This window comes from Netta rufina, assembly GCF_964035555.1.
Source record: "Netta rufina genome assembly, chromosome: 19".
NCBI lineage: Eukaryota > Metazoa > Chordata > Aves > Anseriformes > Anatidae > Netta > Netta rufina.
Window position 1 is genome coordinate 12,893,860 of NC_140143.1, and position 21,114 is coordinate 12,914,973.

General features: G+C 38.7%; 1 protein-coding gene across 1 annotated transcript in view; it reads right to left on the reverse strand.

Moving 5' to 3' along the window:
- Nucleotides 1-21,114, reverse strand: part of GLP2R (glucagon like peptide 2 receptor) — a gene marked incomplete at both ends in the record, with an annotated part of 42,747 nt that overhangs the window by 9,979 nt on the left and 11,654 nt on the right. The window contains 7 exons of the mRNA XM_084298306.1: nucleotides 1,871-2,009; nucleotides 5,310-5,398; nucleotides 8,029-8,098; nucleotides 11,066-11,126; nucleotides 16,284-16,443; nucleotides 18,211-18,367; nucleotides 18,640-18,746. Of these exons, the coding sequence (XP_084154432.1) occupies nucleotides 1,871-2,009; nucleotides 5,310-5,398; nucleotides 8,029-8,098; nucleotides 11,066-11,126; nucleotides 16,284-16,443; nucleotides 18,211-18,367; nucleotides 18,640-18,746 (783 nt within the window). The remainder of the gene's footprint in view (nucleotides 1-1,870; nucleotides 2,010-5,309; nucleotides 5,399-8,028; nucleotides 8,099-11,065; nucleotides 11,127-16,283; nucleotides 16,444-18,210; nucleotides 18,368-18,639; nucleotides 18,747-21,114) is intronic.

The following is a 21,114-nucleotide window of genomic DNA, read 5'->3' on the forward strand; positions in this document are numbered from 1 at the left end:
AGAGGTACCTTAAAGGAGGCTGTAGTGAGGTGGGGGTTGGTCTGTTCTCCCACGTGCCTGGTGACAGGACGAGGGGGAATGGGCTTAAGTTGAGCCAGGGGAGTTTTAGGTTAGATGTTAGGAAGAACTTCTTTACCGAAAGGGTTGTTGGACACTGGAACAGGCTGCCCAGGGAAGTGGTTGAGTCACCATCCCTGGAAGTCTTTAAAAGACGTTTAGATGTAGAGCTTAGGGATATGGTTTAGTGGGGATTGTTAGCGTTAGGTCAGAGGTTGGACTCGATGATCTTGAGGTCTCTTCCAGCCTAGAAATTCTGTGTGATTCTGTGTGATAGCTAGAAAAGAACTCTTATTTAGAATTTATTTTTTGATTTTTGAAAATGTTTGAGTTAAAACCTCCAGATGAGATCCCAGATAACTCGTTTTCTTTAGCAAAACAGTTTAACTGTGCTTTAAAACTACTGAGAAGACATACAGATTAAACAAATGTAATTTTTTTCTTCTAAACTTGCCATATATCAGAGCATCTGCATGTTTCTCTAAATGAAATGAAGTTTCTAGCAGGGTTGAGTAAGTTCTCTTCTATATCAGTCTTATTTTAAAAGCCAGTAAATAAAGTTTTCACTTAATATGGTTGTGTTGCTTAAAATAACATCTAGACACTGCAATCTCTCCAAGTAAGGATATGTTTATCTGAGGAACACGCACTTCCACACAATATCAGCCAGTCCTCTTAGGGATGGTTCCAGATGAACTCCCTTCTGCCTGCCTGGATGGTTTTCCCCTTCAAACTATGTGCGAAATTTTTCATTAGTGGTTCAATAACAGTGTCAAATCATTGATGCATACACCATCCACCAGTGCATACTGACAAGTTAAATGCAAATATTACAATAAATTGTGGGGAAAGTGTGTTGATGTCTTCATGTCTCAGAAAATAGCAGAGGGCACAGGTATGTCAAAAATAAGTGAACTGGTGAGTAATAAGGATTTCTGGGTAGAGATCTTCCTTAGCACCACATTAAAGAAAGGAGACCTGAAGATAACTGTCCTATATCACCAAGATGTTTAAGGCAGGAAGATATAGCAGGGTAAGAGTGCTTTCACTGATCTCTTATATATCATCTTTCATGGGCAAAGGACAACTTTGCTAAGAAGATAGTTTAACAGGAGTAGTACATGAAAAAAATACTCGTTACTCAGCAACTTTATACAATACATATTGAAGCAGACAGCAATGTACAGTGCTGAATGACTGGCATTTTCATTCTTTGTCATTTTTGAACTGTAAAACAAATAGTTACAGTCAAATACGTGTACTTGTGCATCTAAGAAACACCATTCATTTTCAGTAATAGCTAGCTGTGGAATTTGGACTACTTAGCATTAACCAATGTAATTGAGTGTGGTTCCTTCACACCTTCATGTTTGCAGCCCAAGATACAAGGGTGCAGAGCTGCCAGAACTTTACACTTTCCTTCACTGCTTCAAGTTTGTTCATACTTACACCCTACAAAGGCAGGGTTCTAAAAGGGAGTCAAGTGCACAAATATCTTTAAAACACTCCACTGACTGTGGAAAAATTGTTTCCAAGGTGGGGAGTTTTTTTTCTGTCTGCAGATGCTAGTCCATCTATCTGTTTCACCCATGAAAGCTTACTGACAAATCTCACCAGAACTCCAGAAGATTTTTCACATGTGAAATTCTCTCTGTGAATTTTTCATCATCTCAGTCTTACAATATATTTAAAGGCGTTACAGGCTGGAGTATAACATTAAAAAATAATACTATATGTCTGTGGTATCTACATGTGAACAACATACATATGTGGATATCTGACCCCTAAAAAGTACTTGCAAAAGAGTACTTACATGAAATGAGCTCATTGTCAGCTGAATGAAAAGTCTGATATATCTTGAAAGTCCTTGCACATGTTCATCAGTGATGAAGGTAAATATAAATTCATGAATCCCCAACAGTGGAATCAGAACAAGTGTAGATCTTGCCAATCTTAAAAAGAAAATGTTTGATTATGGTATTATTTAACATCCTTTGTAAAAGGTTAAAATTAATCTACAAAGAAAATATTCCAGAAATTATTTTTCTGCTAACCAGGGAGATGAGCAAATGTGATGCCCATCTACAAAATGGCAAGAAGGAGGATTTGGGGTATTACAGGCCTGTCAGTCTGACTTTGGTGTAAAGGAAGGTGATGGAGCAGGTCATCTTGAATGTCATCACACAATACATACAGGACCACCAGGTTATCAGACCCAGTCAGCATGGGTTTATGAAAGGCAGGTCCTGCCTTACTAACCTGAACAACAATACAAGGGAAAGGCTGTGGATGTTGTATATTTGGACTTTAGCAATGCATTTGGTACTGTTTCCCATATCTTTCTCTTGGAGAAACTGGCTGCTCATGGGTTGAATGGATGTACTGTCTGCTGGGTACAAAACTGGCTGCATGGCCAGGCCCAAATTGTTGTGAATGGAGTTAAATCTGTTTGGCAGCTGGTCACTAGTGGTGTTCCCCAGGGCTCAGTATTTGGTTCAGTTTTGTTTAACGTTTTAAGCAGTGATCTTGATGAGAAGATCAAGTGCACCCTCAGTAAGTCTGCAGCTGACACCATGTTGTGTGAGAGCATTGATCTGCTTGAGGCTAAGAAGGATCTTCAGAGAGATATGCATAGCCTACACTGATGAGCTGCATCCAATTTCATGACTTTCAACCAAACAGTATAGATGTGGGCACAACTGGCTGGAAAAGTGCCCAGCAGAAAAGGACCTGGAGTGTTAGTCATAGAATCACAGAATCATCATAAAATATTTTGGGAGGTGCTCCATCTCTTTGATCATCCTTGTGGCTCTCCCCTGGACTCGTTCTAATACGTACATATTCTTCATGTGCTGGGGGTCCCAGAGCTGAATGCAGTGGTCCAGGTGGGGTCTCGAGAGCAGAGCAGAAGGGGAGAATAACTTCCCTTGCCCTGCTGGCCATGCTTATTTTGAAAGCAGCGCAGGATACAGTTGGTTTTCTGGGCTGCAATTGCACACACTGCTGGCTTATGTTGAGCTTCTCGTCAACCAACACCCTCAAGTCCTTCTCCTCATAGCTGTGCTCAATTCATTCTCCACCCAGCCTGTATTTGTGCTTGGGATTGCCTTGGCCCAGATCCAGGACCTTGCACTTGGCCTTATTGAACCTTATTAAGTTCATACAGGCCCACCTCTCATGTCTGTCAAGGTCTCTCTGGATGCCATCCCTTTCCTCCAGCATGTTGACTGCACCACACAGGTTAGTGTCATTGGCAAACTTGCTGAGGGTGCACTTACCCCACTGTCCATGTCACCTATAAAGATGTTATAGCTGGTCCCCCAATACTGACCTCTGAGGAACACCACTAATCGTTACTGATCTCCGCTTGGACATTGAGCCAGTTACCACAACACTTTGAGTGCAATCATCCAGCCAATTCCTTACCCACTAAGTGGTCCATCCGTCAATTCCATGTCTCTCTAATTTAGAGACAAGAATTTCATGTGGGTCAGTGTCAAATGCTTTGCACAAGTCCAGGTAGATGATGTCAGTTGCTCTTTCAGATAGGTCCACCAATGCTTTAGCGCCCTACTAGAAGGCTATCAGATTTGGCAGACATGACCTGCCCTTTCTGAAGCTATGCTGGATGTCACCAATCACCTCCCTATTTTCCATGTGCCTTAGCATAGTTTCCAGGAGTAAACTAGGTCAACAGCCAACACGTGATCTTGAGCCAGTAGTGTGCCCAAGTGGACAAGGAGGCCAATGCCATTCTGGCCTGCCCCAGAAATAGTGTGGCCAGCAGGACTAGGGAAGCGATTGTCCCCCAGTACTCAGCACTGATGGGAAGGAATATGGAATATGGAAATAGGTTCCTTGTTGAGGATTTAATATTGGAATTTACTAGGAACTTAATACTGGAATGGCCTCCCACTCCCCCCCCATCCAGTTCACAGAATCACAGAATTGTAAGGGTTGAAAGTGACCTCCAGATATCATTGGGTCCAACTCTCCTGCCAATGCAGGTTCTCTAGAGCAGGTTGCACAGGTAAGCGTCCAGATGGGTCTTGAATATCTCCAGAGAAGGAGTCTCCTCAACCTTCCTGGGCAGCCTGTTCCAGTGCTCTGTCACACTCACTGTGAAGAAGTTACTTCGCATATTGGTGTGGAACTTCCTGTGCTCCATTTTGTGGCCATTACCCCTTGTCCTGTCTCCACAGACCACTAAAAAGAGGTTGGCCATATCCCTTAAAAAGGTTGGCCATATCCCCTAAGTTGCATTAGACAATAAAATACTTCATATAAGTAAGGTAGGACTGTAGTAGGAGACAGGGCTTCACAAAGCTGTTAATAACAAATGATACTAAGAACTGGAAAGAGATTAAATATGTAAAACAGCATATCCTCTGGTTTCCATTTGTTTAATTGCAGTTTTCATATTACATGTGATTTCCTGGCTTGACCTTGCAGCTCCCTTGTCCTTCACTATGGACTTGTCTGATGACCACTGGACAACTGACTATCTTGACTACTTTCATTGGACCTGCCCTGATCATTATAGTACTGTGAGTCTATGCCCCTTGTCAATTAGATCACTGCTCCTGCCTGCCTTGCTGTCGTCCTTTGCTTCTGGTTCACCTGCTCTTGCTGAGCAGCCTGTCCTTGATGTTCCCATAAAGTGGGAACATGTTCGTGCAGAGGTCAGTTCTAGGACTTCATGTAAGACATGCTGCACCATTGAGACTCTGGCTAGGAAACAACACAGGAAGGCTAGCAAGAGTGCAGACTAAGGCTAGCTTTCTCATCTGGATTTACAAGAAGAAGAGGGATATTCTTCAATCAATGGTGTCTGTGTCTGTGAAAAAGACATAAATGCTAGTGTCACCTAGGAATGTCCCACAAATCTTCTGAACCTCCTTTTCTTTTGAGGGCCCTTTGTCACAATCAAGGAAAATAAAAGCGTCACAGCAGTTAAGACTATCTTTGTATAGTTTAGTTACATGAGTGCAGAAGTCTTATGGCGTTGCAAACTCCTTGAGAAAATACCCATAATGCTCAGCACACAGGCAATAACTTATCCTCCTTACTCAGATGAGAAACTATTTGTGGAACCTGTTTCCCTATTTGGCTTTCATATATCAAATTCTGAATACCTTTTACATTGGTGGTGGTAGGTAAATGTGTAGTTTGCAAGTTCACATTGGGAATATTCTGATGCATTAAAGAAAAAAAAAAAAAAAGACTAGGATTTCTTCGTGTTTATTACATACCTGTATTTGTAGTCATGAAAGCTCATCTGCTGGGCTTTCAGTTTGGAAATCAGCATCCTTAGAATTTTTAAGAAGATGCCAAAATTAACCTTGAAAGAAAATATATATTGGTTGTTTACACAAGATTTGATGTCATTATTCATATGGCTATAAAAGAGTCATAAAATTTGCATTAAATATTTGTAAAACCTGATGTTAAATAACCAGAATGCAACTGTGTTCAGGTCAGAACAGAAGCAGGTTATTAGTACAGCCTTGGGAGAGAGCACAGAGCAGTAGTGACAGGTTATGCTGATAGGCTGTGCTCTCTCCCAGTGAGACACTTACAGCATTAATGTACCTTTAAGTTATAAAACTTTTCACCAAAATTAGTCAGATAGGCAAGATGTGGTTGAACAACAGCAGCACTTGGAATTCTCTAGATAAGTACTTTCTAGTCAACCAGATAAGGAAGCTCTGGGCAGTGCATCCATTTACAAATAACTCAATGTTAATAAAATTGTTCTGACTTGACTGAGACTAACCTGACAATATTTCCCATCTAGTGTGGCCTGCAAAGGCCTTTACAGCATTAACTATTTTACTTCCACAAACAAAAAGCCCTATACAAAAAGATAATTCAAGTTGTGCAGTTAGGAAATTTAACAATGCCTTATTTCAGCCTGATTTACATGTATGTTATGATTTGTGATCTTCCATTACAAAATTATGTTTTAATTTTAACATGGAATGGTGTTTCCCAATTTGGTCAATGGACAGTTATTCAGGACTACTTTTCTTGTCTTCATTTGTTGTATAGTCCTGTTATTGTCCTGTATAAAAAATCATACACTTTTCATACTGTTCTCTACAAATGTGCACAGATAGATCTTTAAAATATCAAAGGGCGATAAGGAGATATTATTCTCTTTAAAACAGACACCTGAAAATGGAAACATAAATAGATGGAGTTCCAAAGTGTAAGATCTCAGTAATTCAAGTTGGTTTGGTTTGATTTTTTTCAGAGGAAAAAGAGTCATCATTATGTCACAGGGGCATAATGAGGTTCTCACCAGCCCACCTCTCATGTCTGTCAAGAGCCCTCTGGATGCCATCCTTTCCCTCCAGCCTGTTAACTGCACAACACAGCTTAGTGTCATTGGCAAACTTTTCAGTTCCTCAGTTCTTTGCACTGATTTACACCAGCAAAGATTATGCCCTACCATGTCACTAGCTAACAGGAAATCATGCAGAAATATCTTTATTAAAAGGTGTTTTTAAACTACTGATACTCTCCATCCAAGTGCTATTCTTCAAATTATTTATGAATTCATTCCTAACTCTTAGATCTGTTTAGTTTCATGTTATTCAGGGAACTTGCTCTGGGTTGAGCATACTAACATCAATGAATGTAACATTCTTACAACAAAAGTAAAACTCTTGGATCTCTTTAATATAATAGAAATTCTAGTATTTGTTTTTGCTTGTTATGTTCCACTAGCTGTTTATTTTCTACCCAAGCTCCAAAAATGTAAATTGGCAATCCAGTCTTCCTTCAGAATTAGACATATCCAGGAAGAAATTGGTTCAGATCCCCTCAGTTTTGGACTTTGTCTGTCTTGAACTCTCACTCGGTTTTGGGGCAGTTTCAGTCTTGAACACTTTCAGCTTGTGTCTCTTCTCAACAATCAGGCCTCTTCCCTTTCTTTTCTGGCTCTTCTCTCCACTGTCTTTTTGAGATAGACAGACAGACAGAGACAAAGAGCTCTATTGCCCTTCAAGTTATTTACTTTTCGTTGACTGCTTGTTAAATGTGTTTCTCTGCTTCACATCTATGTCCACTTTCTCTCTCCTATGGCTTTCTCCAACTCAGCAGCAGCAAAACAGTCCATTGTTTCTTTGCAAAAGTAATAATTTCTACAGCTTTTCTCCATTGTAACAGAAAACAATGTTCTTTCCACATGCATCAGTGCCTCAGTATTGCACTTTGAGCAATCCTTGCATAAGTAAAGAACATCTCTTCTGTACATTTGCTATCTCAGAAAGATTAACAATATGCTAAACTAATCACCTATTCCTCTAATCCTTTTATGCCTTGCTGGCTTTGTAAAAAAAAAAGATAATTATGGATAGACACCATAGCCCCACCTATCAAAAATCTGTGCTCACAATTATGTCCTCATGAATTGTTCTGTTCATGCTTTTTTCATCTCTTCATTATCACCCAATTTCAAGTTTAGTCTTCTGTGCAATTTTATTATTATTTTAAACTGTACCTTAGTCTTATCAAGCCATGCTCCAGTTTATTCCATTCTTCTGATGCCTGATAAGAGCTTTCTCTCCATGACCATTTTTACTTTCTGTTGCTAGTTCTCTCTGTCCTTGTTATCACATGAATTTACTCTGTAGATGCTCACCACATTGTAGGACTCTCCAAAGTCAGCTGCTCACTGCATGAAGTTAGGCTAAAATTATGAGCAGCAAAAGGCTTTGTGTTTGTGCAGAACTGTGCAGAATTCACTGCATAGATACACAGCAGTGTTTTGAGAGACTATTACTGAAATTCTTGTTGCTTACAGATAGACAAAGTGAAGCTATGTCTAGCCCCACAAAGTAAGAGATCTCATCTACAGTCTTTTCTATCTCATGTCCTCCAGTCCAAGGATTGGATTACACTGGGAGAAAGTGTCACAAAAGCCGTATTTGTGTATGATATTGGAAAAGATAAAATAATTCTTACTGTAATGGAAAACAACATAGGTCCTCGGATGATCCACCAGATTCCCATGTGATCATTTGTTCCCCAGCACCTGCAGAATAATTTGAATGATAATTACATTATTTTCATAGAAATAAATTAGAAAGCTGAAATAATGTATATATTTCAAAGGGAATTTGACAAATTTTATTTTTTTTAGGTGACATTCAGGAGCAATTGAATTAAAATAGGCGGAGTCTCACCAACAACTGCTATGTTTTCTGAAAATCTTTCCATTAGGATCTTGAGAGAAGTTTCCATAGGTTGTGTACTTGGCAAACTCTTGTCCCTCTCTAATATGCCCTTGTAAGACTTCACTGGGAGTACTGCTTCCAGGTCTGGGGACCCCAGCACAAGAAAGATGTGAGTCTGATAGAGAAGAGCCATGAAGATGATCAGAGGGCTGGAGTACCTATTCTATGAAGAAAGGCTGAAAGAGCTCGGGTAGTTGAGCCTGGAGAAGAGAAGGCTCTATGGTGACCATATTGAAGCTTTTCAATACTTAAAGGGGTCTTATAAAAAAGATGTAGGGTGGGTTTTTTTTGTTTGTTTGGTTTTTGTTTTTACATGGGCAGGTACTGATAGGACAAGGGAGAACAGATTAAACTGAAAGTGGGGAGATTTAAAGTAGATGTTAGGAGGAAATTCTTTACTATGAGAGTGGTGAGACACTGGAACAAGTTGCCCAGAGAAGTTGTGGATGTCCCATTCTTGGAGGTGTTTGAGACTAGTTTGGATGAGGCCCTGGGCAACCTGATGTAGTGGGTGGCATCCCTGACCACGGCAGGGGTTTGGAACTAGATGGTCATTAAGATCCCTTCCAACCCAGGGTATTCTATGATTCTTTGGATCCCCACAACAACTTTATGTGGCACTGAACCTTCGTAGTGGGACAAATCTTACTGAAATTTAGTCATTTAAATCCATAAACTGGAAAAGGATAAGCTGCAAACTGTGACTGCTTTTTGACTAACTAAAAAGTATGCATCCTGTCTCTGGGAATGGAATGGAATGGAATGGAATGGTTCAGCTGGAAAGGATCTAGAAAGACCATTAAGACCAACTGCCTGGTTAACTGAAAGATAAAGTATATTAATTAGGTAATTTTCCAAATGACTCTTGAACACTGACAGGCACGGGGCATCAACTATCTCACTAGGAAACCAGTGTTTGGCCACCCTCAGTGTAAAGAATTTTTCCCTTATATCTGGTGTGAACTTTAGTGACCAGCGGTAGGACCCAAGGGGATGGTGTCAAGCTGCCACAGGGGAGGGTCAGGCTGGACATCAGGAAGAGGTTCTTCACTGTGAGGGTGGTTGCACTTTGGAACAGGCTCCCATGAACTTTCCATGGCACTACTTTGTACAATTCTCACTCATTATGTCATCAGTTGCCAGGTAGAAGAGACCGGCACCTCCATCCCTGCTTCCTCTCCTCTGGTAGCTGTGGAGAGCAATGTGGTCACCTCTTGGCTTTCTCTTTTCCAGATTAGATAACACAGGTGCCCTCAGCTTTTCCTCATATGACATGCCTTCCAGTCCAGCTTTGTTGCTCTATTCTGGACACTTTCAAAGACCTTAATATCCTTTTAATATTTTGGAGGCCAGAACAGCATGGAATATTCAAGTTGAGTCCACACAAATTCTAAATACAGCTGGAGAATCACTTCTTTTACTGGCTGGCCATGCTGTATTTAATGCACCCCAAAATGCAGTTTGCCCTCTTGGCTGTCAGGGCACACTACTACTGGCTCATGTGGAACCTCCTGTTGACCAAAACTCCCCAGATCCCTTTCTGCTGGGCCATTCTAGAGCCACTCATCTCCCAGTCTGTTTCTGTGCCTGGCATTACACTGTCCCATGCACAGAACACTACACTTTTTTTATTGAGTTTCAAGCCTTTGCTAATCACCTGCTGCTCCAATCTAACTAGACCCCTCTTCATGCTCTTGTCCCTCCTGGGAGTTTTTGAGTTTTTGATGATATTGAACTTCCCAGTTCAATATCATCAGCAAAACTGCTGAGGATGCATTACAATCCTGCATCCATATTACTGGTAAAAATGATGAATAGAACTGACCCTGAAACTGAGTCATTCACTAACTTCCTGTCAGCAGGAAAATGTCTTCTTTTCTCCTGATTCAACCTTCTAATTTTTCATATGAAAATGTTCTTTCTTGCTAATTAGCTTGTAACCCTGTGGGACTATGGTCTATATAACATGTAACTCTATGAGAGGGCAAATTTGATTCAGTTCCTGATTATGTTGCTTAATAACTATACTGCTATTTCAAACAAAACTCTCTAGGATCCACAAATAAAATAGGGAAATAAAACAAAGAAAATCATATATGAAAGACAAAGTCTATGTGATGCCATTAACAGCAATGCTGAAAACCATAAGACTGGAAAACTGATGCCTACTGGTGCAGGTTACTCTTACTATTTAATTCACAGAATATTAAATACATTCATCTAATAACAGCTTTTTGTGAATATCAGTTTTGTCATTTTCTGTTATGACTGTTTGTTGTTTTTTTTTTCTTCCAAAATGATGGCAGTGAATGTTAATTAAACTCAAACCACAGATGGTCTCCAATGAAAGCACTGGTCTTCATTTCTTGCTAACAAGATACTCTCAGTGAAGATGTTTGTGTTGAAATTTTGCTTCATGTAATTTCCATGTTCATATTCATGAACAGTGAATAAAATAGTTTGCATTTGAGAAACAGTGAACGTTCATTTTCTTTCTTGATTCATGCTTGTGAACCCATGAATTCCTACTAGTTTACTGTGAAAGGACTAAAATGAACCTAGAAAATCTAACAAGTATTAATACGTGTAGTATAATCTTAATATAACCCATATAATCCAGTTGTCAACACCAGTGTCAATTACGGTCAAAGGTTTCCAGAATAAATAAAATAAAATAAAATAAAAAATAAATAATAAATAAATAAAAAAAAAAAAAACACAACTGAAAACCTGTATTCTAAGACATTTTTCCTTTAGTAACCTACCCCGTGTTCTCCAATTTTGATCTGCTTATTCCCCACGGGCCCACAAACAGAATAGGAACAACTGGAAAGAAAAGGAGTTGATTACAGCCAAGCTTACAGAATGATTCATATAAAATAAAGATACACTACAACTGTGTGTGGTGCAAAGACATGTGGTTTTCAGTACTCCATTTAGATGTTGTACAAAAATCAACCTGTTCTTGTATTTCCCCATTTGGAGCTTAAAGACAATAAGGAATTTCATTCTACAGTTGAATATCCTGTTTTCAGTATAGAAATTGTCACCACTGGAATACATATATACACACAAAGATACACGGCTACATACACTCCTGACTAGTCTTAATCTTCTAAGTCCCTGGCCATGAGATTTCAGAAGAGTCGGCACTTGAGGCATCACAGACTACCTGAAGTACTGGTTATTAACATTTTTCATTTGTTGAACCTTAAACAATTTTCAGTGGAGACAGAATTCTATCTGGTTAGTTAACACAACTAACAAAAGCTTGTTTTTCTGACTTACCTTTCATGGACACCTTAAAGTTAATCCATGGTCCCCATTCCCCTATTGTTGCCCCCCTCTTGGAGATCATAGACCACAGAGTGAAAAAAATATTGAATTAAGTATTACTACACTGTTCCAGTGGCCTATAAATGTGCAAGTACAAGCTTCAAGCACAAGGCAATGTGAACTACAAAAGGCATCTATTCAGCTGGATTCTCAGCTCAACAACACAGGACAGATTATCTGGTGGAATGAAGAGGAGATATGAGTCAGAACAAGGACTATTCATGAGTCTGGGAATGCTAGCTAAGGCTGTGAGGAGAGCTGGAATGGAGGGAGCAGTGTGTAGAAAGGGTTGTATACAAAATACTCTCAGAGGTAATACTCTGTACTGGTGAGGCCACACTTGGAGTACTGTGTCCAGTGCCGAGTACCCCAGTGCAAGAGAGACACGAAAATAGTAGTAAGAGTGCACTGGAGGGTCACAAAGATGCTGAAGGGACTGGAGGAAAGGCTGAAAGAGGTGGGTTTGTTCGGTCTGGAGAAAAAAAGGCTTGGAGGGGAGGTCTTATAAGTCTGTAAGACCTGAAGGGAGAGTACAGAGAGGATGGGGACAGGCTATTTTCAATGGCGCCCAGTGACAGGACTAGAGCAATAGGCACAAACAGAAAATCTGGAGGCTCCATCTAAACATCAGGAATGCTTACTGACTTTGATGGTGACAAAGCAGTGGCATGGGTTGCCCAGAGAGGCTGAAGAGTGTCCCACCTTGGAGTTATTCAAAATCTGTCATGGGCATGGTCTTGGACAACAGGCTCTAGGTCTCCCTGCTTGAGCCAGGGAGGTTGGACCATGTGACCTCCAGAGGTCCCTTCTTGCCTCAGCCAGTCCATGTTTTTGTGAAAATAGACCTCTGCATGGCTAATATGGGGATGGAGATAGAAACCATCTCACTTAGATGTAAGTTTATTTTGTTGTAGAAGGTAGTTCTGAGAGAACAATCAGGGCATGGACTACTTGGGAAGGGAGATGACATGTACAGGGGAATATGGAGTTTTCCAGTGGGGAAAGATGATGCCAGGGAGGATGAATGAACATTATCAAGTGCAGTTCCTGGGGATTAGCTGAGGAGGTGTGTGCAGCTGCAAGTGTAAGCATGCTGCTGGCTCAAATGTTTGTAAGAAGTGAAGGACCAGATCTCCTGTCTTAGGAGTAATTCTAATAAATATAAATAAGAAACAGCAAAATAGTGGAAAAAAGCCATTATGAAATCAGTGATGATGACATGGGAATGAGAACAATTGAGGGGAACTTACAAATAGATAATTCTTATACTCTTACATTGGTAATCAGATTTCTTAACAGACTTGTCCTATTGCAGTTGTTCAAGTAACAAAACCTGCCAGTGAGCTGGTGATCAGTGCAATGGCATTCAGAGAGGTGGAAAGAAAGAGGCAGCAATGAGAGAACACTAATCAGCATGAAAGACAGTGGTCTTGGTGTGCCAGAACCATAAACTTTAAAAGCTATCATAGCACCGGGATCTTTAAAGAGGAATGTAAGACAGAACAGAGAAATCAAGTAATGAATGGTGAGAATGAACCTCAAAAGTATAAAGTGCAATAAAGGAGACAGCCCAGAAGTTATATGCCAGTGGACATTGAAGAGTGGTGTTATCGTTTGACAGAAAATTTTTATAGATAAAGAAGGATGGGAACAAGCATGAAAAAGAAGGGAAGTAGTTAATTTCTGAAGAGGAATAACTAAAAGAGGAAAAGGAAATATGCCAAAAACTGGATAGCATGTTAAAAATTTCAACCCTGAAAAATAATCTTCATAGCAGCATTCTGGATGGGTACAGGTAAGGCCAGAGAAAAGGGTTCTTTAGGAAATACAAGTTCTTATTTGACTATATCTAGAGTTACACACATGAAAAGATTAAGAGAATATCCTACTTCTCTTAAGCATTAAAATTGATTTTTTAAAGGTACTTCTCTTTTCCTTTTAATTCTAGGAAGAGTCTAGATATTAGTTACCTAAGTTTAACTTCATAATATAAAATAAATCTCATTCTGTATAAGGTAGACTAAATTTGAAGATTTAAATTCTACCTGATTTTAAGAACTCACAGGAACTCTTAAGTGGAACAGTACTTAGAGCATGGGCCTCAAAAAAACCAAAGCAAAAATCATACTGGGGGACCAGAGAACAACAGAGTTTGGGAGATGGCACAGGAATAGAAAAAAAAAAAAAAAAATAAATAGAATTCTGCTTTAATCATATAGAGCTGGACTTCATGGTTAGATAATAAGGAAAGACTTGTTTATTTATTTTTAATATTAAGTACTTGATTTCCCTGTAAGCACAAGGAAATTGGTTGAGAGTATTTGGGACTCCTCATTGATTATGGAGAGAAGATGGCAGGAATCTTTTTTATCTGCTTTATTGTTATGATCATTTACCCTCAGAAACTAGACTTTTTCTGGAGCAAGACCAATTTTCTGAGACAATTCTAAGCAGCAAATTTCTATCCAGATACCAAAATGCAGGTCTTTAATATTTCTGTTTCTGTTTTCTATGTGCCCTATGAACTCTCGAGAAAACATGCACAGAGATGTCTCTGTATGTACCTAGGTTTCATCACCAAATCTGAGCTGTAATATGTTGGAATATTTGCACATATCCATCTCAGATCAAATGTGTGAGTGAATTTGTTACAAAAGGATTGCTTATGTGAAATTTCACATCTGCCTTGGGACCTGGAAAAACTGCATTTGAGTATCTGGCATTTACTTTGAGGCACTGTGTTCCAAATGATTGATGAGTAAATAATCAGTACAGTAAATAATAATAATAATCTTCATCATAAGTATTAACTACCTATTTCCAACAAGTTTTTAATCATGTTAATCTAATGAAGTTAAACAAATTTATATTGAAGAGTATAACAATATTTCTCTTTCAGAGGTGGAAAAAGAAAAGGAAAAAAAAAAGTTTCTTCCAAGTATGTAATAAAACTTGCCTTTCCCCACTGTACATTCTTCCTGAATTGAAAGCAGTGATTTTTGTTAAAGCTTCTTTCTGATCTGACATCAAAATGTCAGGATATGTTACACCGTGAGATAATTTTGAATTAAATTGAATAAAATAATTTTGAGTTAATCGACACACTTACTTCAACAAGCTTTTAAATTACATTTTTGAATTTATTTAGTATATATATATATATATATTTTTTTTTAGATTTCCCGTGTGGTATATTTGATGCTGAAGCCCTGTTTCAGATCTTTCTCAAAGTGTTGGTATTTTCTACAGCAATTGTTCTCATTCAATAAATGCAGTTTATTTAATAAATACAGCTATAAAGGTATGAAGAATGACCTTATCTAAAATTCACTTAATTCTAATAATTTCTTCCAGTGGTCCATTTGGTTTAGATCCTATCCAATTAAAATCTCAGAATTATCTGTGAAATAACTTTGTACAACTTTAAGACAGCTAGAACATGAACTATTGTCAAATTGACAAGGAATTTTCTACAGTCTTAGTAACAATCAACAAAAAAATATTTTAAACATGTAGATGTTTCTTCATTCCAACTGTAATCAGTGTAACTTTAGTCTTAGCTGACATTTGCTTCATTTATTTTTGAGTTTAAACATATCTTTAAAATTTTCCTCTTTATCCTGGGTTGATAATTTTAGCATGCAGAACAGCAGAGCAAATATGGAATAATTTATTTATAACTATGTAATCATCCACCATAGTCTAATCACTTTTTCTTTTTCTTTTTTTTTTTTTTTTAATGCAATTTTAGAAAATATAAGGGTATTAGTGAACAAGCTTGTAAAACTATACATTGATAAAAGTTATATGGTCAGAAGCTATTCATATGGCATTTCATCCTATCATCCTCCTCAAGTCAGGCCACTGAATATGAATCAATAACTCTTGCACCAAACCCAAGTATTGTCTAAAAGTACATTTTTTATCTTAATTTAAAGCCTTACAAGACTTGCAAGTTGTACAGGTAGATCTTAGATGACAATTGGGAATTAGGAAGCCTTGACTTTCCCCTTTGTCCACGCAAATAGTTTTGTCCATTATTATGTTCTCTGAGTGAGCAACAAATACAACTATCAGATTACACACACCTCTCATACAAAAAGAAAAAGAGTACAATTTACACAAAATTGTTCAAATGTTTGTAACTGACTTTACATTGTCTTTATTCCATTAAAATATGCCTGAAATATAGGACCCATATCATATAGAGTTTCACACTGTCCTCTAATTTAAAGCATACTTTAGAAGTTGAAGAACTTGTTGAGATAGCAAGGTAGATATATAAAAGCCAATTGCTTAATGTACAGACGTCTTCACCATGTAGGTGCTCTATTACAAAGGAAGAAAGTGAAGGTGCTGATAGTGCTTTAATATTCAGCAATGACAGAAAAAATGGTCAAATATAGTAAAAATTTATTCTCATTCTGTTTATTAAGCTATTTTATCTTATAAAGCATTTAACCCATTTTCTGTACCTGCAGGTCAAACCTGCAGCTAGTGTGTCAGTTCTAATATACTTTTATTAACAATTGCTGACTTCAAAACAACAAAAAAGTCATTTTTTTTCTCTCTTCATTACAAAATATCCACCGATGACTTACAAAAAATGCCACAGAATCAAGAACTTTGAAATTGTTAGGTACTTACCCCATCCTATCACAATATATGTCTGTAGCAGTCGCCTTTCGGAGAGTACAGCAGTAATCAATAATGTATGGAGATAAGTTCCTTCTACCAACAGCCAAAAATAATTTGCCCCAGCAAAGTAATGCATGAAAAACTGGACAGTCCTGCAAATTATTAAAATCTGTAGGAATGAAAGACCAGTCATCATTGTAATGTATAAAAACTCTGACAAATCCTGTTTTATTTATGTTAGTTTAGCAACCATTTTAAAACCAGCATGTGGTTTTGGTACATATGTATTTCAGTCAGATATCTTTCAAGATACTGAGCTGCTGTTATTTTGGGAGATCTGGGCTTTCTGAAAGTAAAGAACCTGTGATACAGTTAGACTGTGTATGGCTCTTTGGAGGAAAAAGGAGCTGAAGGCAGAGCGGCTCCTGTTCATGTCAGGGGTTGACACTAAGAGCAAGGGGAAGAATTGAGGAGTATTCATTTCATGAATTATACTCTGTAGAAAAGTGTTGCTAGTACACAAGTAGGTCAGGAGAAAATGACACTACACTGGCTCTTGTGTTCAATACTTACTCTGATTAATTTCTGGTTACAATTTCAAATTCATTGTGATCTACAGCTTCCTTATGAGGGGAAGCAGAGGGGAGGTGCTGATCTCTTCTCTCTGGTGACCAGTGATCCCTCTGGTGACCTTGGGTCCTGAGACCCAAGGGAACAGCATGGAGCTGTATCAGGGCAGTTTCAGGTTGGATATTAGGAAAAGGTTCTTCATTGAGAGGGTGGTCAGACATTGAAACAGGCTCCCCAGGAAAGTGGTCATGGCACCAAACCTGCTGAAGTTCAAGAAGGATTTGGACAACACTCTTAGACATTCGGTCTGATTTTTGAGTGGTCCTTTGTGGATCCAGGAGTTGGACTAGATGATCCTTGTGGGTCCTTTCCAGCTCAAGATACTGTATGATTATATGATTCATCCGAACATATTCCAAACTTATGTACCAATAACCAGAAAGGACTTACTGAATTAATCTGAGATTAATCAAGCCTCATTCAGTACTTTTAAGAGGAAATGAGGAGAAACAAAACTTGTAGTACTTCTGAAACTCTGTGTGTTACTTGAGAGAGGTTGGAAGGGAGTGTAACTGTTTGAAGGTTTCTATATTGGATGGCCACAAAGTTTGAGAAGAGCTGATAATTGAGATAGGATATTGACAGTGTACGCTGTGGTATGTGCTCTTTGTCATGACCTGCATATCATACATGTAAGATTTACTGATGAGCTATTAAGTCAATTGTCTCCAAGCAGAAGTCCTGTGCTAGGAAGTGATAAACATCTTACAGGTAATTTAGCTTGCTAACATGGGCAAACTATATAGATACATCATAAAAGTGTAATATATCCACAGTGGTGGCAATGAAAGACATTGTTATTCCATTATGTATAGAAGTGTAAGAAAATTAGAATATTTTCCTACTCCAGAAAGCCTTTAAAGTACATTTTCCTCTTACTTTCAGTGCAAGTACATAGTTTGATAACATTGCTCACAAGTAAGATTTGTGTGCATTGCATTGTGCTATGCATATCTAGAGCAAATAAATTTAATATGAAAGTGCAAAATAAATGTATAGATTTCCTCCTAAAACTACAGATGTAATAAAATTGTTTTGCTTATGTAGGTCTCTAAATATATATATTTATTCTTTTTTTTTTCTTTTCTATACAAACCTTTATAATAAAATCAATATTTTATAATTTATCAAAACAGGTGTTTTTTTTTTTTCAGATTACCCTAAGCTTTATCACTAAAGTTTTAGCATTTGAATATCAACTAACAAATACCTGAAATGTTGATGCCACATGGCAAACTTCTGAAACCATAACTGTTATGTCTACTGACAGCACACATTCACTATTAGCAATGAACTAAAAAGTTACCTCAGGACTGAGGTATAATATCCATCCAGCTTCATCATTTGGTCTTTTGGAGTAAATATTGTGAACTACAGTGTCTTTTATAAGAACTGCTGTGGCACGCAAGATAAAAGACACAAATAAATTCATATGGATGTAGTTTCTTGTGCAGTGAAGTTTTCTGTAGGAAGAAAATATATCAGTCCTTTGGAATACATTTAATTAAAACAATAGCAACAACAACTAAATACTGTTATAGTCATATTGCTGCCATTAATGGATTTTAATTAGGAATTACCTTTGTAAGGCTTATTATTAGAAAAAAACAAACAAACAAACAAACAAAAACCCATAAATTTGTATCAGAAGTTAAATAATAAACTCAAATATATGAAAACAAGACTGTGCATACTGTGGTCTATAATTTAAAAATGCATGCAAATTTGTACTAACCTGAGCAAAGAAAGTATAAGGAGAGCTAATACAAGTGAGATGAGAGAAAAATAATATCCTGTAGTGTACAACAGCTGTAGTGTAGTAAGTAATTGATGTTCTTCTTCCTAGGAACAAAAAAGAAAGATAATGTATCTATACAATACATGCAGGCAGGTAAGCAGGGCAAGAACACAGCTTAGAAAACTTTGAGTCCAACTTTGTGTTGCAGCATAGCCAGGGAGGGTTTCTGGTGTCTGTTCCCTGCACATCCCCATGAAATCGTTCCAGGAAAGACACAAATGGAGAACAGCCTTAGTTTCTTTTCAAATTAGAATGAACTCAAGGTCTAATTTCCAGAAAGATCTTGCACAAACACCATCATGAGTCTTAATTACAGGTAGTCATTGCCACGACTACTTGCAACAAAAGGATCCTACTGGTTTAATAGTTGCAGAGTTACCTGACTCCACCTGTGCAATCAAATGCAATTATTATTTGTGTGGCCTGAGGACACAGCTACATAACAGTCCTGTGTGCACAGTTTTCAGAGTCAGCTGTGTCTGAGTCATTGAAATAGACTGACTTCTGCCATGAACGTTTCTTTCACAACAAACAGAATGATTTAATTATTGTTTACTAGCATGTCTTTGAATGTCTTTGAGACATGGTGGGACAGATCCCAAGAATGGATGGAAAGATACTGGCTCTTTAGGAAGGACAGAGAGAAGAGGTGAGGAAGGGACATTGCCCTCTATGTTAATGAGCTTCTGGAGTGTGTACAGCTCTGCCTGTGGTTAGATGAGGAGCTGACAGAGCTGATGGGACAGCATTAAAGGGATTGTAGGGATAGGGAACATTATCAGGGAGAGTTCTGCGTGCCACTTGACCAAGAAGACCAAGCAGATGAGGCCCCCTGTAGCCAGATAGAAGGAGCCTCGCATCCTCAAGTCCTTTTCCTCATGCAGGACTTCAAACACCACAGTATCTGTTGGAGGGACAGCACAGCAGGGCATATCCAGGAGGTTCCTGAAATGCATTGATGACAACTTCCTTCTTCAGATGATAGAGGATCCAATGAGGAGAGATGTTATGCTGGACATCATTCTCACCAGCAAAGAGGGACTGGTGGGGAATTTGAAACTCAAGGGCAGCCTCAGCTGCAGAGATCATGAATTTGGGGAGTTCTTTATTCAGAAGACATCAAGGAGGGAGCACAGCAAACTTGGTACTCTGGACTTTGAGAGCTGACTTTGGCCTGTTCAGGGATCTGCTTGGTATCATACCATGGAACAAAGCCCTGGAGGGAAGAGGGGCCCGAGAAAGCTGGTTAATATTCAAGGATTACCTCCTCCAAACTCAGGAGAGATGTATCCCAACAAAGAGGAAGTTGGGGAAAAACACCAAGAGGCCTATGTGGAGAAACAAGGAGCTCCTGACCAAAATCAAGCAGAAAGAGGATGCCTACAGAGGGTGGAAGCAAGGACAGATGCCCTGGAAGGGATACAGAGATATTGCCTGGACAGTCAGGGATCAGGTTAGGAAAGCCAAAGCCCTTTTAGAATTAAATTTGGCCAGAGACATCAAGGGCAAGAAGAAAGGCTTCTATAGGTACATCAGCGATAAAAGGAAGGCTAGAGAAATTGTGGGCCCTCTCTAGAAGGAAACAGGGGACCCAGTCACACAGGATATGGAGAAGGCTTAGATACTTACTGACTTTTTTGCCTCAGTCTTCACTGACAAGAGCTCCAGCCACATAGCCCAGGCCCCAGAAGGCAAATTCAGGGACTGGAAGAATGCTGAACTGTCCGCTGTAAGAGAAGATCAGGTTTGAGACCAGCTAAGGAACCTAAAGGTGCATAAGTCCATGAAACCTGATGAGATACATCCATGGGTCCTGAGGGAACTGGCGTATGTAGTTGCTACATCTCACACCATCATATCTGAGAAGTCGTGTCAGTCTAGTGAAGTTCCTACTACTAGAAGAGAAAACATAACCTCTATTTTTAAAAAGGGAAAAAATTAAGACCCTGGAAACTAGGGTCCAGGCTGGATGGGGCTTTGAGCAATCTGGTCGAGTAGAAGGTGTCCCTGCCCATGGGGCAGGGAGGATAGAATTAGATGATCATTAAGATTCCTTCCAATCCAAACCATTCTATGATTCTATGATTCTATGCCATGAGCAAGACCTCAGAGAAAGAAGGGAAGCGCTTCTTTTGATATTTGTTCCTGCTATATTTTTTTCTTTGTGTATTTGCCTCTCATATGTTCATTTTGCTTTTCTAGTTCAATAAAAGCTTCTCTACAGAGAGGACATGGAGATGCAGAATATGTTATTTTCATAATCCACATCTGCCCTACAAAGATTTTCTTGGAACTTGTCTCTTTTCCTTAGTGTTTTTTCTGTTTCCTATATGAACTATCTACTTGTTCAGGCAGAGATTTTAACACTCTCTTCCTGCCAGTTAGTTGTCTGTGATGAATTTATGCTAATAA